The 19,198-nt window shown below is 34.9% G+C and overlaps 1 protein-coding gene across 7 annotated transcripts in view; it reads right to left on the bottom strand.

The window, feature by feature from the left end:
* ATOSA (atos homolog A) overlaps nucleotides 1-19,198 on the bottom strand; it is an 86,125-nt gene that overhangs the window by 6,424 nt on the left and 60,503 nt on the right. For 4 of the 7 annotated variants that reach the window (XR_009007497.1, XM_007194900.2, XM_007194901.2 and 1 more), the window contains 8 exons: nucleotides 18,038-18,222; nucleotides 16,861-17,063; nucleotides 16,455-16,580; nucleotides 13,846-15,694; nucleotides 11,584-11,703; nucleotides 8,315-8,394; nucleotides 7,485-7,593; nucleotides 3,413-3,571 (listed from right to left, as the gene is read on the bottom strand). Coding sequence is in view for 5 of the 7 variants with exons in the window: in XM_007194900.2 (XP_007194962.1) it covers nucleotides 3,413-3,571; nucleotides 7,485-7,593; nucleotides 8,315-8,394; nucleotides 11,584-11,703; nucleotides 13,846-15,694; nucleotides 16,455-16,580; nucleotides 16,861-17,063; nucleotides 18,038-18,222 (2,831 nt within the window). In the remaining 2 variants the exon portion in view is untranslated. The remainder of the gene's footprint in view (nucleotides 1-3,412; nucleotides 3,572-7,484; nucleotides 7,594-8,314; nucleotides 8,395-11,583; nucleotides 11,704-13,845; nucleotides 15,695-16,454; nucleotides 16,581-16,860; nucleotides 17,064-18,037; nucleotides 18,223-19,198) is intronic. The other 3 variants (XR_009007498.1, XM_007194899.3, XM_057542906.1) reach the window with 2 other exon arrangements.

Raw genomic sequence — 19,198 nt, 5'->3', positions numbered from 1 at the left:
ACATGGTCATTTAAAGCATGAAAACAGCATATCAACAAACTGCATCCCTAACCAAAACAGTAATGAAGCTTTAATAATTTTTCTCTTATAATCTTCTCTACATGAAAAAATGCTATGGTATATAATGCTCCTCTTCTTCCTAGTTCCAGAAAGAAAAAGCAGAATATATCTAAATAATAGCTACCTTTCTAATCACATTGCTCCAGGCAATACATTACTGTTTTTCCTTGCCATCCTCCACTAAATATATATAAGAAAACTGGTGAGGGAAAATCTACTACCAAGCCTACACTTACTTCCTTTAATACAATACAATTCTAATAGATTTTAGAACATAATAACAGTAACTAAATCAATTTATAAAGAAAAAATATGGATATTTTTAAAACCCCTCAAAGTTTAAGGCAACACTTTACAACAATAATTTCTAAGCAATATAAGACTAGTATTGGCAATGGCAAGTTAGGAATTTTGAAGAGATTGGGAAAGTATTTGGAATTTTATTTGTATTATGATTAAATGTATTATTATTTTTAAAATTTCTTATTTTAATTGGTTGGCATAGTAATATTTCCACCTAGAAAGTTACTGTATTTAACATAAAGAAGAAAAATACATTTTCTTCTGGCATTTTAGGATGGAATAGGTAGATTAAGATGAACTAAATTTGGTCAAAATCTTACACAAAAACTTCTCAAGTGACTGGGGAATAGAGAATATGCAAAGCTAAGTAAAACTGAAGGAGGTATATCTTAATTTGGTTAATTATAAATAGAATAAAATATATAAAATATATAGTGCTGTTAATATGATCATAAAGCAAGTCATACCATGAATTTGCCACGGGCAAAACTGCCTTAGACCTTTCTGCCAATAGTTTCTGAACAGTGAAACGTTGCCATATTACATAACACTTGGAGAACATTTTTACCACTGACGTCGGATTGGAGAGAGACATTTATATGGCTTTGAGCTAGTCTAAAAGGAATTAGTTAATGAAAAGCCCTGTACTATCTCTATTCCACAAAGACAGAATTCTCTGTGCTAAAATTTCACCCTTGTAAGTCATTTGTATAATTTGTCATGACAGGTCCCAAGGTTATTATTAGAGTAACAAATAGGGGTTTGGTGTCTCAGCTCCACTGGTCTGTGATATGTACTATCTTATCAAAACATGATCAGTCCTTTGAAAACAGACTAAACTACCAAAATACAAATAAGACTCCCTACCAAATAAGATTAGTTTGATTAATTTACAGTAGGAAAGATCCGTGGTCTAAGATTTGGACTGGGTCATTTGCAAAGGGAATCCATTCCTAATGAGTAAAAAAAAACTACATAATGGAAAATTTATTAAAGAATATTATCAGAGAAAAGAAAGAGATTCTTAAAGGATAGACTAACTTAACCTAATTTAGACTCTTTTCAATATTTATTCATAATCTGTGATCATTTGTGTGTGCTTTCTGGAGACAGAGTGATAAAATCCTTTATCTCTCTTTTTTAAAAATTTAATTAATTTATTTGTTATACAGCAGGTTCTTATTAGTTACCTATTTTGTGTGTATTAGTGTATATATGTCAATCCCAATCTCCTAGTTCATCCCACCCCCTGACTCCCACTTTCCCCCTAAATCCTTTATCTCTTAAACCTTATTTTTTTAGATGTTAACCAAGTCAAGAATTAATGTTGTTTTGCTTTTTTAAAGCATAGTTCAAATTACCTCTTGCTCATGAATTTCACTCAAAGATTGGTTTTTGAGCTGACTTTCAGCCAATTCACTCTTTAACTTGTTTCTAACTCATCCTAATGGTCATCAGGGACTCTGTACACTAATGACCTTAGACCTTATCTTTCCATTCTTTATTACCATGTGCCAACAGAATACCTGAAACTAATGAGACTTCTTGATGTCCCAGTAAAGCAGAATGGGCATCTTTATAGCTATATTCTAATATTATAAGCATTCCAGTAAGATACACATTTTTTCTGGTATTGGGCTTATCTCAATGATATTTTCCATTTTATTAATTATCTAAAATTAAGTTATTTTTTCAAAATTATACTGGAAAGTGGATACATCTTTCTATGGTAAATGAATAACAAGTGGTATATATGATAACTGGGTAGGTTTGTGAAGAATTGGGCCTCTGTTTTTTATAACAACCACTGTTATGCATCTTTACAATTATGACCCACAAGTGTTATTATTATTGAAAAAAGAAAACTTTGAATAAGTGATACCACTGTGCTTTTTAGATCAAAGTATGAAACACCAATCAGACTCTTGATTAAAATTTTCACCCTTAGAATGGAATAAGGCTTAACAACCTTCCTTGAACAAACTACGCCAATAATGAGTAGACTATATTTAGGTCCCTAAAACACTATAACTTCTCTTCCTCTATTGTTTCTCAATTATGTAGTATTTGCTTTTCATAGTTTTTATTAATAACAAAAGACATTGTTGCTAATGTCCTTGAGGAACCTAGAAGGTGGGGGAGAGGGATATTAGAAAGGAAGCAATTGGGTCAGGGGATAAGCTGGGAAATTCAAGTAGCAAGACCAGAGCTGTATATTTCTATGCCTATTGCAATTTGTATTTCTCAAAGTAAGACCTAACATAAAAACCCAGATCTGACTCCATATTTTATACCATCAGTGTAAACTTCTTACAGACTTGCACTGCTAGCCACTAACTTGTCTTTTGGAAAAGGGCTGATAGTAATCACACACCAGGACTTGGTATCATTTTTGCAGTTGAGGGCTTATTTCATCCTCAAATCCACTGGAATAAAAAATGGGAAACATAAAATTATAGGATCCTAAGGCTCAAGACAGTGCTCTTATTCCTCTTAGCTATTTTAATCTCCACTAAAACATTGGCCTGGAGTCAGAAATAGCTAGTATTCTAAAGAACCCTAGGAATGGAAAAAGAATGGTCCAAAGATAAACCAAACAGGAGAAAGGGGGTGAAAGGGCCTCACAGAAGCCGTAGGTCACCAAATCTTTACCCAAACTCTACTGAGATGAGGATCATAGTGAAGGCAACACCGATAGGACTAGAGTGCCCAGCAAGCACTTGAGAATTTGTGTGAACTCAGCAAGATATGGAATTACAGTGTCACTAATCAAAATTTTATCATTTTTTCATATTACATGGAAACAAGTAAATTTTCAGCACAATCCTCAAATGTAATAGAGGATATCTGTTATTAGAGCTTGCTCAGAAAGAAGTTGTGGGGTGTTATTTTGGCATATTCATCTCTATGCAACCTTCAATCCCCTATTAGGAAATGCTTTATATTTTCAAGCATTGCACCAAAGTAGTACTAAATCTCTTTAAACTTAAAGGTATTTGTCATTAAGTTGGTTGATTTTAGCAGAAGAAGACAATTAAAAAATACTTGCCATATAAGGAGAGGGAGCGTTATCATCAGAAACACTGTAGAATGACACTTCAACTGGAAGAGTCAAATGAGTGGGGCAGAAAACACCACTCGCCCCTACCTCGGCAGTAAAGCCATCAACAATGCCGAGAGGATCTAAACGATAGTTCAACACAGACTCCTGGAAGGCAAAATAAAAGAATTTTTAAGAAATAAAATTTAAAAGTTAACACATTCATTCTTTCGTTCTATTTAAAGAAATATGTTAGTATGCTTTCTGGCACTAGAAAAGTGGTCGCTGCCATTGCCATGCCCTCATTTCAAATGTTCATCTGACCTGAAATCAACCCCCTCCCAAATCAATCTTCTACCATCCTACAAAGTTTGGCCTCCTTACTATTCCAACCCACACTGAACTATCTTTGAACGTCACCATTATTTTGATATAATCGTTTAATGAGTTATTCTTATCTCTGTAAAGAAAAATATGCTCTACCAGAGCAGTATAATATCAGAAATTTTCTTATTCCTCACAGAGTATATTCCTACTGTTAGCCACAGAGAAGCACTTGAAAACTTGTTAACAGGTTATATACAGAAGTTCCATCAAAACAGAAAGCCAAGTACTCATAACTTTAACTGAGAAACAACTGCCTCTTAAAAATTGTTGTTGGATGTGACATATGTTTTATTGTTTAGCTTAATTTAAAAAACAGTAAATACACATTGGGAAAAAATTTTAAAGTACATAAATACAAACAGTAGAGAAGCTCCTTATCCATCTCTCCCAAGCTCATTTGCTGAGGAAACCACTTTTAACAATTTAGTGTTTATCTGTCCAGGTATGAGAAACATGTTAAACTTTTCACAAGCTCTCTTTTCTATACATACATCAACACATATATGCATACATCATGAAATGTGAGTAGCATTTCTTTGATTCAGTAATTCTTTGAAAAGAAACACTCCAAGCCCTCATGAGTCTAAATTTGAAAGTGACATCAGCAATTCTCAAGTCCCGTGTCAAAAAGACCAGACCAAGAGACCTATGTTACAACCAGCCTTCTATATCTCCCTCCTGCCCTGCAATCAATCCAATCCATATCCTGCTGATGGGACCTCTCAGTCTCACAGCCTCAGCTCTCTCAACACCACTAACCTAGCTCAGACCCTCATAACCTCTCCTCTGAACAAATGCAATACCCTCTAATTAGTTATTCCATTTTTAGTGTATCATCTGTATTACTGCCAGAGTTTTTCTTAAAAAAAAAAAAAAGTCTTATGTTACCCACCAGGTTAAAAACTTTGTGTTTCTTGATGTCCACAGGATGAAGTCAAATATTCACAGCATGGTATGTAAGGCCCACCCTACATCTCTTACCACAGCTCTCCTCACTTGCACACAGTCTTATACTCCAGTTCTGGCTGATGCTTTTCAATATCACCATGCTCTTTTACTACTTTTACACATATGCCTTTGCACATGTAGCTCCCTTTGTCTAGAATCCCTTGACACTTCTCACACAAATTTACTTGGCAAATTCCTACTCATCTTTTGTAACTAAGCTCAAGTGACAGCTCCTTAGTAAAACTTTCCCAGTCCCTTAGCAGAGAGAACAAATATATGAAGACTGAGAAAATTTCTATTACAGTGCTAATTACTTCGGTTTATAGATTATTTATATGTCCAACTTCTCCAGCAGATTGTAAACTTCTCTAAGGCAGGAAGTTTATTATTTAGCTTTATATTCCTAGCATACAACATGACACATAGTAGGTACTCAATAAATGTTTCTTAAATAAGAAAAATGTTCTAAAGATATATGAAATTTTCAGAGAAAGAGCACAAACAAAAATGCTAATGGATAAGGCCAATGATCCAATGTAGTCTCTGACTTTATTCAGATTTTTGTGACTTTAAACGAATATATTGTACTAACATGCATGTTAGGCCCTATTCAGTGCAAAACTACAAGAAAAGGAAATAAAAGGTATACAAATTACAGAGTAAGAAATAAAACTGTCCCTATTTGTAGATGATGTGGGAATCTACGTACAAAAATCCGCCCCCTCCAAATCAATAAAATTAATAAGTTGAGCAAGGTCATAGGTGATTATATATGTGTTTATACATGCATATATATACATACACACATACATATATATACATACACACGTCCATACATATAAAATCACTTATATATATGTATATTTTTAGCCCCACCTCGCAGCATGCAGGATCTTAGTTCCCCAACCATGGATCTAACCCATGCCCCCTACAGTGGAAGCATGGAGTCCTAACCACTGGGCCGACATGGAATTCCCTAAAATCACTGTTGTTGGGAATGTAAATTGGTATAACCGCTATGGAGAACAGTATGGAGGTTCCTTAAAAAACAAAAAATAGAACTACCATATGCCCCAGCAATCCTACTCCTAGGCATATACCCAGACAAAACCATAATTCAAAAAGATAAGTGCACCCCAATGTTCACTGCAGCACTATGTACAATAGCCAGGACATGGAAGCAACCTAAATGTCCATTGATAGGGGAATGGATAAAAAAGATGTGGTACATATATACAATGGAATATTACTCAGCCATTAAAAAGAACGAAATAATGCCATTTGCAGTGACATGGATGGACCTAGAGATTGTCACACTGAATGAAGTAAGTCAGAGAAAGATAAATATCATGTGATATCACTTATATGTGGATTCTAAAAAAAGGGTACAAATGAACTTATCTACAAAACAGAAGTAGAGTTACAGATGTAGAAAACAAACTTACGGTTACTGGGGGGTAAAGGGGGGGAGGGATAAATTGGGAGATTGGGATTGACATATACACACTACTATATATAAAATAGATAACTAATAAGGACCTACTGTGTAACAGAGGGAATTCTACTCAATACTCTGTAATGGCCTATATGGGAAAAAAGAAGTGGATATACGTAAAAAAGAGTGGATATATGTATATGTATAACTGATTCACTTTGCTGTACACCTGAAACTAACACAACATTGTAAATCAACTATATTCCAATAAACATTTTTTTTAAAATGTCATTTACAGGTTCATGTTTAAGATTGTTTTCTAATTGAAGACAACTAAACCCTTGATATACTTGATCCCAAGTAGAAGAGTCATTAAATAAAGCAGCACATGTATCAGAGACCGTTAACCATTTGATTTTTTAAAAATAATCTTATTTTATAATAAATTTAGATTTACAGAAGTTGCAAATATAGTACAAAGAACAATTTGATTTTGAAAATCAGCCTCCTTGATCCTGAATCAGCTGCTATCAGCCCACCATCATCCTTCCTGGGTCCCAGAGCCAGTTTTACCAGGTAAGAAGGTGTGGTCAAGTCTATTTTCCAGCTCGAGCAATGGATACCTCCATCCAACCTGATTTCACCTAAGTCCTGCATCTCCTCCACCAGCTCCCAATTCTAAGATGTCACTGCCAACAATTCTCCCAACTTTACTTCTCATGAAAAGGAAAGGAAAAAGGGAAGTGGAAAAAGGAAAAAGGGATAAGGAAAAAAGAAAAAGGGAAAGGAAAGGAAAGGAGGTGATTTCAAGGCTTTAGAAAAATGTAATCCATTTATTTCCTTTTCAAGAACAAATGACATAAATGACACCACGGATCTAGGTTAGGAAACTTCAACTCTTAAAATAGTTTCAAAAAACATTACCTGGGCTTCCCTGGTGGTGCAGTGGTTGAGAATCTGCCTGCCAAGGCAGGGGCACAGGTTCGAGCCCTGGTCTGGGAAGATCCCACATGCCGCGGAGCAACTAGGCCCGTGAGCCACAATTACTGAGCCTGCGCGTCTGGAGCCTGTGCTCCGCAACAAGAGAGGCCGCGATAGTGAGAGGCCCGCGCACCGCGATGAAGAGCGGCCCCCACTTGCCGCAACTAGAGAAAGCCCTCGCACAGAAACGAAGACCCAATACAGCCATAAATAAATAAATAAATAAAATAAACAATATGAGTTAGTCTAAACTATAAAAAATAAAATAAAATAAAATAAAGAACTCAAAGGACAGTCAGCTTCTAAAAAAAAAAAACAAAAAAACATTACCTCAAAATTTCCTAAGAGACTAAGACTTGTTATAGGTGGAGCACTAGAACTCAGAAATGGTTTTTCCTGAATATCTGGATCATCTTCAATGTTTAAACATGGTCGAGGACTATTTAAAAAAAGAACAAATCAGCAAATGGACACATTAACAACAGTATTTTCTAATTTACTTTTGTACAAATTAAATTAGGAGGATCTAATCAATTTTACTTAAACTACCATAATAAAAAAATCAATGTAACCAAATTTTAAGATATGAAATATCTCATTCTAAATTCCTGATTAGATTTTATAATCTTTGCTATAATATTTGATAAAGAATATAAATAACATCCTAGGTTTCAAGGTGGAATTTATAACATATCACATAGCAGCATCTCCTGGAAATATATAATACTGTAATGCAGTCTTCAATATCAATCTTCATTTTAAGTTAAAAATTAGAATACGAAGGCAAACTTATGTGACTAAGGAATATAATGAGAGTATTATTTGTCAACATGGAACAAATTGCCAAGGCTTTTTTGCAAAGGAGTGTAAGACAAAGGAGGAGGTGAATGACCAGAAACAGACAAACCCACGTAAATGTTAAAACCAATGCAAGTGTTTGTTTATCATAATGACCACTGTATAGTTAGTTACTCATCATCTTAATTTCTCCCTCACTCATCCTTAATAACTGTATGTGTGAAATCATCTTGAAAATGATAAACTGAAAAATGGGATTCCTGTTAAAATTTTGATTTTCAGAGTCAACATTATTTACTGTGAAAGGCTAGAATTTTGTGCAAGATTATTTCATATACACTAATGAATTTTAAGATAAATACCTTCTAGATGATAAGCTTTTCAGATGCAGTAATGAAGAATCCAGATTAAAGCAACCTGATTGTGCCTTTCTTTGAGGAACCTAAGGTTAAAATAATCACTTGTTAGGTTTCAAAAGAATTTCAGAAGACTATAATTTTTTTTCTTGAATTGATAGAACAATTTTCAAATGAAAGCTAAGCATATCTTAAAAAATAATAAAACTTCTCTCCTAACAGCTTATTAAAATCATGCTCTTTATTACATACTGTCCCTATGTCCTCATTTTATTAACCAGTTTGGAAAAAAGATGATTAATAAAAGCACTTTTACTAGGTTTTGATTTTTTTCTTTTTTTGGCCGACCACACTGCGGTATCTTAGTTCTCCAACCAGGGATTGAACCCTGGCCACGGCAGTGAAAGCGCCAAGTCTAAACCACTGGACCGCCAGGGAATTCCCTAGGTTTTGATTTTTTAAGAACCAGAACCAGTTTTTTCTAAAACCAAATCTTACATGTAATCCCAATATATAATATAATAAGACTTTTACTTTTTTACTTTATATACTTCTGTATTGAGGGGGTAGGAATAAATGATTTATAGCTTTACAATAAAAGGGGGAAAAAAAGAATTAAATGGCGATGGGAGTCTGGGGTCCTGCCAACCCTACTGTTCTTTTATCCATCCCTACTCGACTGCACATTTCCAAGAACCCTGGCTGGGGCTTCACAGAGAATAGGTTTGAAAAATACTACTGTGGATTTTTAACCACTATTGTATACCAAATTACATTTAAGACAAACCACCAACTAGCTAAAAATAATCTAAAAATGAAAGACCCAAGTGTAAATTAAAGGTCAACATGCAAGTTAGACGGATTTGTCTCTAGAATTAATGTTAAATATGTATAAAGTATCTGAGTGATTGGTCTAATTTGTGACTAAGAAACAGATGATACTGAAAGTCTAAACAACCTCAATATTTTTGAGAGTTGTACAAGTACACCATTCTATATTTTGGAGTTAGAACTTAATGTGAAATCTTCAATCCAGATTCTCAGGTCTTCAATTCAGGAAAGTTTTCTACTTTCATTGCCTCTAATACTGCATTTTCCTTATTCCATCTAGTCTTCCTTTTGGAATTTCTACTAGGCTTATACTGAACATCTCATTTTATCCTCCAGGGCTCTTTCATATTTTACCATCTCTCTTCCCTTCTGCACTTTATTCTAGGTGCTTTCTTAATATGTGTCTATCCACTGACGAAACCTCTATTCAGGTGATTCCAGTCCATCATTTAATCCATGTGTATGTGTATGCGCACGTGTGTGTACACTTCAATTATATTTTTCATATTTTTAATTTCTATTTTTCCAATCCCACATGTTCTCTTATCTCAGTTCCCTGTCTTTATCTTCATTTATCTCTTGGAACATTCATTCATTCACTCATTCATTCATTTATGTTAACATCTTTATTGGAGTATAATTGCTTTACAATGGCGTGTTAGTTTTTGCTGTACAACAAAGTGAATCAGCTATACATAAACATATAACCCCATATCTCCTCCCACTTGTGTCTCCCTCCCACCCTCCCTATCCTACCCCTCTAGGTGGACACAAAGCACCAAGATGATCTCCCTGTCTTGGAACATTTTAAAAAGAATTATTTCTGATTCTCTTTCAAGTTGCTCTGATAACAGGATTCCTAAATATGAATTTTCCCACTTCTTCTTCTTGCTGATTCTTTTAAGGTGCTTTGTAATTTTAATTCCCCTGAGATCATCCTCAGTAAGAGTTACCTTCCATGAAAATAAATCCTTGGCGCCATGGGTAATAGATGTGGGATAGTTTCATGTTTTCTCATAGACAGCACAAATTCAGAACCCCCTAACCATGGATGACTTAGGCTTAGGTCCAAATTCTTCTGGGGGCTTCTTTTCCCATCTACTCTATCCCTCCTGTTGCATCCCTTAAGTAAATAGGTGATTTTTTTTCTCTTCTCCCATTTCTAGAATGGCAGTCCTCACCTGTTTCTGGCTTTATGGAGTTTGGTTTTAGGTCCCAGCTATCACTGGCGTAGACCTGACTCCTGATCCAGCAGGAGCATTAAACCCTAGCACTATATTAGATTTAGATATCTTAGAAGGTCATAATTTGCCCCAAGTTAGTTTCAGAGATTTATCTTTCTTGCTCTTACACTATATTATGTATTTAAAAGTTGTGTTATATTTTGTCCAGGATTTTTGTGTTTGGGAAGGAGGAAGGATCTTCTTGTATTAACTCAGTCCACCATATCGAACAGAAGTCTGTAGTGCTTTTTATACCAGCATGATGCTGTAAGTTTTTTCCTCATCACTCGGGCATTTTGAAAGCACCTCATACGTAGGTCAAACATTTGGGGTTATTTTAAATTGTTTAGAATTCAACTTCCCTAAAATAAACATCTAAGGTCCAAGTTACAAATTTAAAACTAAATCTCTTATTCAAGAATTAATTTTTGAAAATATGCCAGATATTGCATGCTTTGAGTTTACTTAAAAAACTCACATAAAAACAAAAACTATGTCAACAGCAAAATAAACATGTTTTTAGTTTACTAGGATATTGACTGCTTACCTCTGGTTTAACTGAAATGGCAGCTTTAGCGACTATCAAATGCTGACAAGGAATGATACTAATCATCTTCCCAACACTAAGGTAGACATTATCACCCCCTTTTTTCAGATGAGGAAACTGAGGCTCAGAGAGACAATATTTCTCACCTAATGTCGCACAGCTAGGGTGAAGTCAGCGTGACGCCAAAGCGAGGTTCTTAACCACACACTCAGATCTATAAATTTATTAGTAAATGTAGAGTGGGGAAACTTATATGTCTCAAAATAAGAAGATTAACTGTACAGGTTGCAAGTCAAAGACAGCCACGAATTTGATTCCCAGATGATTCAGCTGGTGGTGTCAACCAGCCTCAGTACCGTGATACAAATCTATTTAGAGAAAATCCACTTGACACTAAGTATTTTCTTTACATTAGTGAGAATTAATATGCTGGACAAAAGAATTTCAGAGAAATTTTATAATCCTAATACAATAAATTCATTTTTATTCATTTTTTCTGCCTTTTTCCATATTAACATTTAGCTATTAAATGTATCAAAAAATAAAATGTTTTCCCACTAGAAATTTATTTTGAAGGTATTTAAATTTTTTCAATTAAAATTTGGATAAAGTGATTTGCAAACATTTTACATGTTTTGCAATTCTAAACATAAAATAAGAGAAAAAACACTTACAGGACTGGAAAGAAGAGGCAATCCAGTTCGAGGATGAAAGGCTCTGGTTGAGGTTCCATCCAAGGAATGAAAATTATGTTTCTGCCAGACACTTGACTGTTTAAGTGGTATAGTTCTCTGCTAGGAAAAGATTTAGATTTTAATGGCAATATTTAAAATTTTTTTGTTTTTAGATTTATTCTTAACGTGTACTGAGGTATTACATCCTTGGTGGTAAAGTTAACAACCTATATAACTATCTATACACACATATATATACACTTTAATCAAAAAACAGTGTTTAAGAGTTTTTTCTAAGATGCTGAATAAACTCAAATATTCTAAAAAAAGTATGTCCAAACACAATTGCCTTATCAACATATTTATAAAAACTCAGTCTGGTCTTCCCTGGTGGTGCAGTGGTTAAGAATCCGCCTGCCAATGCAGAAGACAGGGGTTCAATCCCTGGCCCGGGAAGATCCCACATGCCACGGAGCAACTAAGCCCGTTCGCCACAACTACTGAGCCTGTGCTCTAGAGCCCGCGAGCCACAACTACTGAAGCCCGTGCGCCTAGAGCACGTGCTCCGCAACAAGAGAAGCCACCGCAATAAGAAGCCCTCGCACTGCAACCAAGAGTAGCTCCCGCTCACCACAGCTAGGGAAAGCTCGTGCACAGCAATGAAGACCCAATACAGCCAAAAATAAAAACAAATAAATAAATAAGTTTATAAAAATAAAACAACTCAGTCTATCATCTAGTAAGCTAATATTCAATTCTTTTAATCTGTGAAAAAAAACCCTCACAGTTAGAAAAAATTAGTAAAATATTCTAAAATATAAAACTATGTCAGTAGCAAGAGCCATTCTCAGAAAATATAATTTGGTACAGCATGATACAAAAATTTAAATGTGAATTTTAAAATATACTTAACACAGTCACAGTATCACGTTTTTGAAGTGATATAAGAAATAGACTAATTCTTAAGAATTTAAAATGGCAAGTTTATACCCAGAAATAAAAAAATGCATAAAAACACATGAATAAAAATCAGAGAATAATTGGGGTCCTGGCTCTACCATTTACTGGCTTTATGACCTTGGGCAATTTACTTAACCTCTCTGGGCCCTGAGTCCTCATTTGTAAACTGGAGTTAGTAATAGCACCTAACCTCATAGCGTAGTGAAAGGATTTAGTAAGCCAGCATGTATAAAATATTCAGAAGAGTGCCTGGGCACCCAGTAAATGCTATATAATTAAATTTAAAATGAGTGTATGAAAAAACAAATCTTAGTGGCTTGAAAAATACCATGGTCAAAGTAAGTCTCCCTATTAGGTACCAGAAAGGATCATGAAAAGCTAGTATTCTTAAGGCCAGGGTAGGTTTTTGTGACAATTATAGCTTTAGGAAATTGGAAACTGTCATTTGATTAAACCCATGTGTTAGAAAGAGATCGTCTGTTGAAAAATATTAATTGGAAACATGGCATACTTTTAAGACTCTAATGTCTGGCAAAACTAATTTGTATGATAAGAATCAAGGTTATTCAGATTTGGATAGAGGCAGTTAAGTAGTTTTCCACATAACTGAGATATAAATTTGTGATACTTCTTAGAGAAATAAAGGAAATTTAAGCCTAATAATAATTTTCTAAAGTTAAAAAGTGGTTTGGTGGACAAATAAAATGGAACTAACTTAAATAACTTTGACTTAGGTAGTGCATTAAAAGCTTACAAAATGTTTAAAGATCTATAATTTGATTATCACCACAAATATAAGCAAAAGAGATTCATCGTTCTTATTTTAAAATCGAGGAGACTGAGGGTTTTACAAGTTACGTGATTTATTCAGCTTCACTCAAGGACCAAATCGTCAGGACTGAAACTTGGGTATTCTGACCAACAGCCCAGTGATTTCACTATAGATATTCCTAAAATCCTTAGCTGAGCAGTGGCATAACACAATGGGCACACTGCTTGTACTAGGCCAGAGCTGCTATCAAACAATACCTTAAGCTAATGATAACAGGTTTCACTTCTGACTCTTATTTACTCTCCAGCAACTGTTCACAGTATTAAAATAAACAAAAAAAAAAGGCAACAGGAAGAATTTACCTAGCATTTGCTCTGAAGTGGGTGGGTTATTTACAAGGATGTTTATTATATCAGACAGTGAGTTCTACAGATAACGGGCATCTTGGGCCTAACTACATCTCCTGTACACAAAATTCAAACCATAACAAATGTTTGAGGATTATATTTGAAATGTTAGATACTACTTACCAATACCTCTTTATTTTTCAGTCGTTCACACGTAAACAAACAGTCTTTTATATTCTTCCTCTGAGAACAGTTTTGAGATTTTTCATCAACTGGATCTTCTTTCTTATTCTGTTCATTTTTTAAGTGGTTTGGCTTTTTGCTTTTGAAAACTTCACTATCTTTATTGAGATAATTTTCTATACTATTAAGTTGAGTATTTTGTTCGCATGACTTAGGCTTTTTTGAGTCTTTATCTGAGCACTCATTTGCATGTTTGTTCAAATATCCAGACATTTCCAACACAGTAACATTTATTTTTGAGTCATTCTTTTTTGAATGATCAAACTGGTGATTGTTAAAAGATTCTGGATTATAATTTTCGTTTATTATTATTTTGTCCTTATACTTATTTGTGCAAATCTGTTTGTCAATACTGTTACATTTTGAATACTGTTTATTGATTTCATCGTCAATTTCTTGTTCCTTAAATCGACACTCAGAAAGTGTGTTTTCCAATCTGATTGTGAAATCTAAGTTATCTTCTTTGCAATGAGACATATTTGAAGGATTCATTAAACCAGTGGCTTTGTTCTGTGTCTCTTGAAATGTACTTTGGATTTCACTAGGATTGTTCTGATGCAGATTTCTTCTTGTTTGAGGTTTCAAAGAAGGCTTGACATTACTATTGCATTTAGAAGAACTAAAATATTTATTAGGTGTTAAGTTTTTCCCTTCACTGATGTTATCTAACAAGGAAAATTTTGTATCAGAAATGGAAACAGAGGTGTCATCCTTGTTTTTCTTCAACAAATTTCTGTCTTCATAGGAACTCCTAAACAGTTTAGAAGGAACTGAACTGGAGTCCTGCATGTTGAATGATTGCCGGGGCATGTGAGGTGCTGTTGGATCAATATGCTCCAAGTGCTGAGCAATCCTTGCAATGACATCTTGCCGCTCCTGGAGTAAAGAGCTTATCAAAGGATTAATCTCACCAACAGACTGATGAGAATGAAGACCATTAGAGATGCAAGTCTCACTTCGTGGAGTTTCTGGTTTTACTCGAATTTTCCCTTCATTGGTGTCTTCTGAGGAGGTGAGCTCTGGATTACCAAAAGAGATGGAGAATGTTTCTTTACATTTTCTCACATTTTCATTTTCTCGTGAAACCCGGAAATGTTTTGAATTACGTGAACTAGATTCTTGTGTATTAAGTGGATGTCCAGAAACATGTGAAGTGCTTGGATCACAGTGAATCAAATGCTGAGCTATTCTTGCAATAACTTCTTGTCGCTCCTGAATTAAAGAGCCTATTAAAGGATTAGTCTCACCAACTGACTGCCAGGAACTCTGGTGGCTAGATTCACTAGAATCAATCACTGAAAATGATTTTAAAGTTCTCACTGATGTTTCATGTGACTTTTTATCTCCTATACCACTGAAGCCCAGAATATTGCCTTGAGATGTTCCATAGTCAGATTTACCGCTAGTGCCCGGATATAGTTTGACATTTTTGACAGCTGCAGTATATTCTGGAGTTGTGCCATTTTTTGCATGTAATATTATGCTTTCGGGTGCCATGGTCCAAGTTTGTTTGCTACACAGACGCTGTGAACCGTTTGTACTACATTGCTCTGCTTCAGTAGAATTTCGGTGCTGATGGGTTTTAAGTTCATGGTCTTGAACTCTTTTCTCATAAAGGCCAATATTAGTGTGAATACTACAGGTCAAAACTGGATAATTAGATTGTCTGGGCAAGGACTGAACACTGACTTTCAAGGCCACATTGTGAGACACATTGGGAACAGGAAACACATGTTCAATTGGAGTCTGTGAAAAATTCCACTGTAGGTCTACATCAGCAGCACTGATTCTAGAATCACACAGAAAAAAATGGAATCAATGGATTATAAAACATATCATTATTATATGTTATTTAAAAATTTTTAAACAGTCATATACTTACCTTTGTTTGCATTAATTACTATTGAGATTTTATTTTAACCTACTTTACCGTGCATGTCATTCTAACAAAACCAACATAAATAGATTATACCTGGAATAGAGACCATCTCCTTTTTAAGAACACTATTCTCTTAAAGCATTAAAGCTCAAAAATACTATAATTTAAAATTAGTTGTCAAAACAGAAAAAAAGGACTTTCCATTTACTACTAAATAAATGGATTCAGCTAATTCTATTGCGCATGGTGATTAAAAGAGATACTCTCTATCTCATGGCCACCTGCCTAAAGAGACAGTTAAGACAGTTGTTCAGCAGCCTGTGTGTTTACAGTTTTCAGGATCTAAAAATTAAGTCTACCATTATGGAAATTCAGCAACCCAGAAAGTTTTTCCACTTTATTTATAATGGTGGTACGTTCTCATTGTTAGTTCTGTAAAGTAAGCTAAAAAGTTCTCTGAAAACTATTCTACACCAGATTTAACCCAAGAAGCAAAATTCATATTGAGTCATATCTAAATTTCTCTAACTTGTTTTGAAAAATACTTCAGTAAATTTTGTCCACTTATATTTAGAAATGAAGGAAATAAACCGCTTAAAAGGTAAAATTTCATTCAGTAGCTAACCACTGTAGCTGAATACACATTGTCCTTTTTCTGCCCTAGACATACCTGTAAAGAATATTTCGTGGAATAGCACCATGAGAAACACTCAGCCAAGCACTTAATTGAGAAAAAAACACAAATGAGCGGACAGCCAATAGGAGAGTCTTCTCTTCAATAAATCGATCGCCACTCCTAAGGGAAGTAAAAAAGCATCATCTAAATGTCAGCAAGTACAAAATGACTAAATTTTAGAAAGATAAAAGCTGAAATAAACATATCACTCAGGACATGTGCTTTCAAGAGTATAGGAGTGCATTTACCAGTGTCACCTGAAGTCACATAAGTACTAAATATGTAAATTTTACTACATAAATAGAGGGACTCAAAGATATGATATATTATTAAAATAATTTATATAAAGTAATGGGAAACCTGATTTACAAAGGACAACTTCAAACTCAGTTCAACTTACTGTCGAGGAACTGGCTCCAATATCCATCTTTCTAATAATAACGCATCTTGCTTAATTGCAGGATCATTTAGATCAATCCCTTCTGTGGTGGGCCCGTCGTCACTGTAGCAGCAATCTGGTAGTAGCATCACTTCCACCATGATTGGAAGGTTATTCTTCCACAATAATGCGACCTCAGACCTAGTTCTTCGGGCTTGGCGACACTTGGAGAAGATGGAGATAAGCAAAATGGCTTAAGAGCCCACCCAATTTTATATTTAAATTTGAAAAGTATAATTGTAAAGCAGACATCTGTATGAAAATGAGTTGCCTATTGCAGGGCTCAGCTCAGGCTTGTCTGCCTATTTAGGTTTCCTCATTAAACAATGCATCAGCACTAGGAGCTCTGGAGTGTGGGGATTAGTAGCAAACAACAATTATGATGCAAATTTTCTTGGGGGAGGATATCTTTGCTCTACTTTGTGGAAAAAGAACTGCCATGCCCAACGTCTGACAGGCCTCAAGATGGCCCAGCCTTGCCTCATTTGTTAATTACATCATCATTAATTACAGAGGAAAGATTCATTCTAAGAGCAAAATATTAAAAACTCATTTTCATTAAACACTCAAAGTAGACAAGATTTTAGAAGTTTAAAATTTTGGACTACAGTTAAGAGACTAACTGGGAGAAAAATCCTTACAGCAAATTATACGCTACATACCAAAATAAATATTTTTAACAGTATTATACAAAAACATTAATGATAGCAAAAAGTATCCTCCCATTAAAAAGGGGAGGGATATAAGAGGGAAAGTGATTAATGTAGGGAAAATAATTATGAACATCAATCTACTAAATAAACAAGAACACAAAGTTGATGAACGGGGGCTGAGACTAAAACTAAAGAAAAGCTAATTCATAGTAACAAAGATAATCTTAAATTTGGTGTGTGTGGAGGCAGGTATGAAACTGGCTGCCCACCTGCCTGCTGATGGAAAAGCTACCTACTGTGGCCTTTTAGAGCCTTGTTTACGAGCCAAAATTATTAGCTGCGGTTCAGGATTAGTACTTCTTCTTTATGTTGTGACCAATTTTATACTTAAATGTGAACATTATAATTGTGATTTAACAAAGTTAATGACAGAATTTAAACAGGTTTATATAAAAGATAAAAAGCATTCAAAACACAATTCTCACCTGGGCCAGCTTATCACTACATTCATGTTTGCTAGTTACTGGGTAACAGGACTGTGCTGGAGGGCAATGGAAACTTTCCGTCCGACCTTTAACAGAACATTCAGGTGTTCGTCCTTCTGTTATTAACAAGGCCAGAGAGACCAAGAACTCCTCTGCATCATATTCAAAATATTCATCCAGACTATCTGGTATCAAAAAAAAAAGAAAGAAAGAAAGATGGGTCCTTGCTTTAAGGTATTCTTGACAAGAACTCTTTTTTTTTTTTAACATCTTTATTGGAGTATAATTGCTTTACAAGAACTCATTTTTTTATGTCTAAAATAACTAATGCCATAGCCCAAATTCAAGTATATTCACTAACAAAGAGTGAAAAGAGAATAAAAGTGAGGCAATTAAAATACAGTGAACTCTTGGTACTTCCCTGGTGGCGCAGTGGTTAAGAATCCACCTGCCAGTGCAGAGGACACAGGTTCAAGCCCTGGTCCGGGAAGATCCCACATGCCACGGAGCAACGAAGCCCGTGCGCCACAACTACTGAGCCTGAACTCTAGAGCCCGTGAGCCACAACTACTGAAGCCCACGCTCCTAGAGCCCGTGCTCTGTGACAAGAGAAGCCACTGCAATGAGAAGCCCGCGCACCGCAATGAAGAGTAGCCCCTCCTCACCGCAACTAGAGAAAGCCCGTACGCAGAAACAAAGACCCAATGCAGCCAAAATAAATAAATAAACTTATTATAAAAAAAACCTAATAAACTCTTAATTCACAAGGTACAGAAGTCAGATGATGATGGATAATTCAAAATTTCATTTAAGACAAAGCTGATTAAAATTACGGCATAAAATTGTTTTTATGTAAACTTCAATTAAAATGTTTAAGATTTAGGAATACATTTTATAATCTTTTAGATAGTGATATTTTTGGACCTCAAATACAATAGTTTTCACTCACAAAACTTCGCCAATAGCCAAAAGGTCAAAATGTCTTATTAGGTCATATAAATATTTTCAGCTGTCTTATTACTGTTATTAAATATTAGAAAAAGAGGCAGATACAAATGTGTTTCTCCCTTTCTCTCCCTCTCCCTTCCTTAACTAGTTCCTTGTTCTTACAGCCCTAATTCTGTGATGTGGACACTCACAGCTACAGGGTCCTTCTCTTTC

Source organism: Balaenoptera acutorostrata, chromosome 3 (assembly GCF_949987535.1).
Source record: "Balaenoptera acutorostrata chromosome 3, mBalAcu1.1, whole genome shotgun sequence".
Taxonomy (NCBI): Eukaryota; Metazoa; Chordata; class Mammalia; order Artiodactyla; family Balaenopteridae; genus Balaenoptera; species Balaenoptera acutorostrata.
The sequence above is the reverse complement of the archived record's forward strand: the minus strand, read 5'-3'. Positions and strand labels throughout refer to the sequence as shown.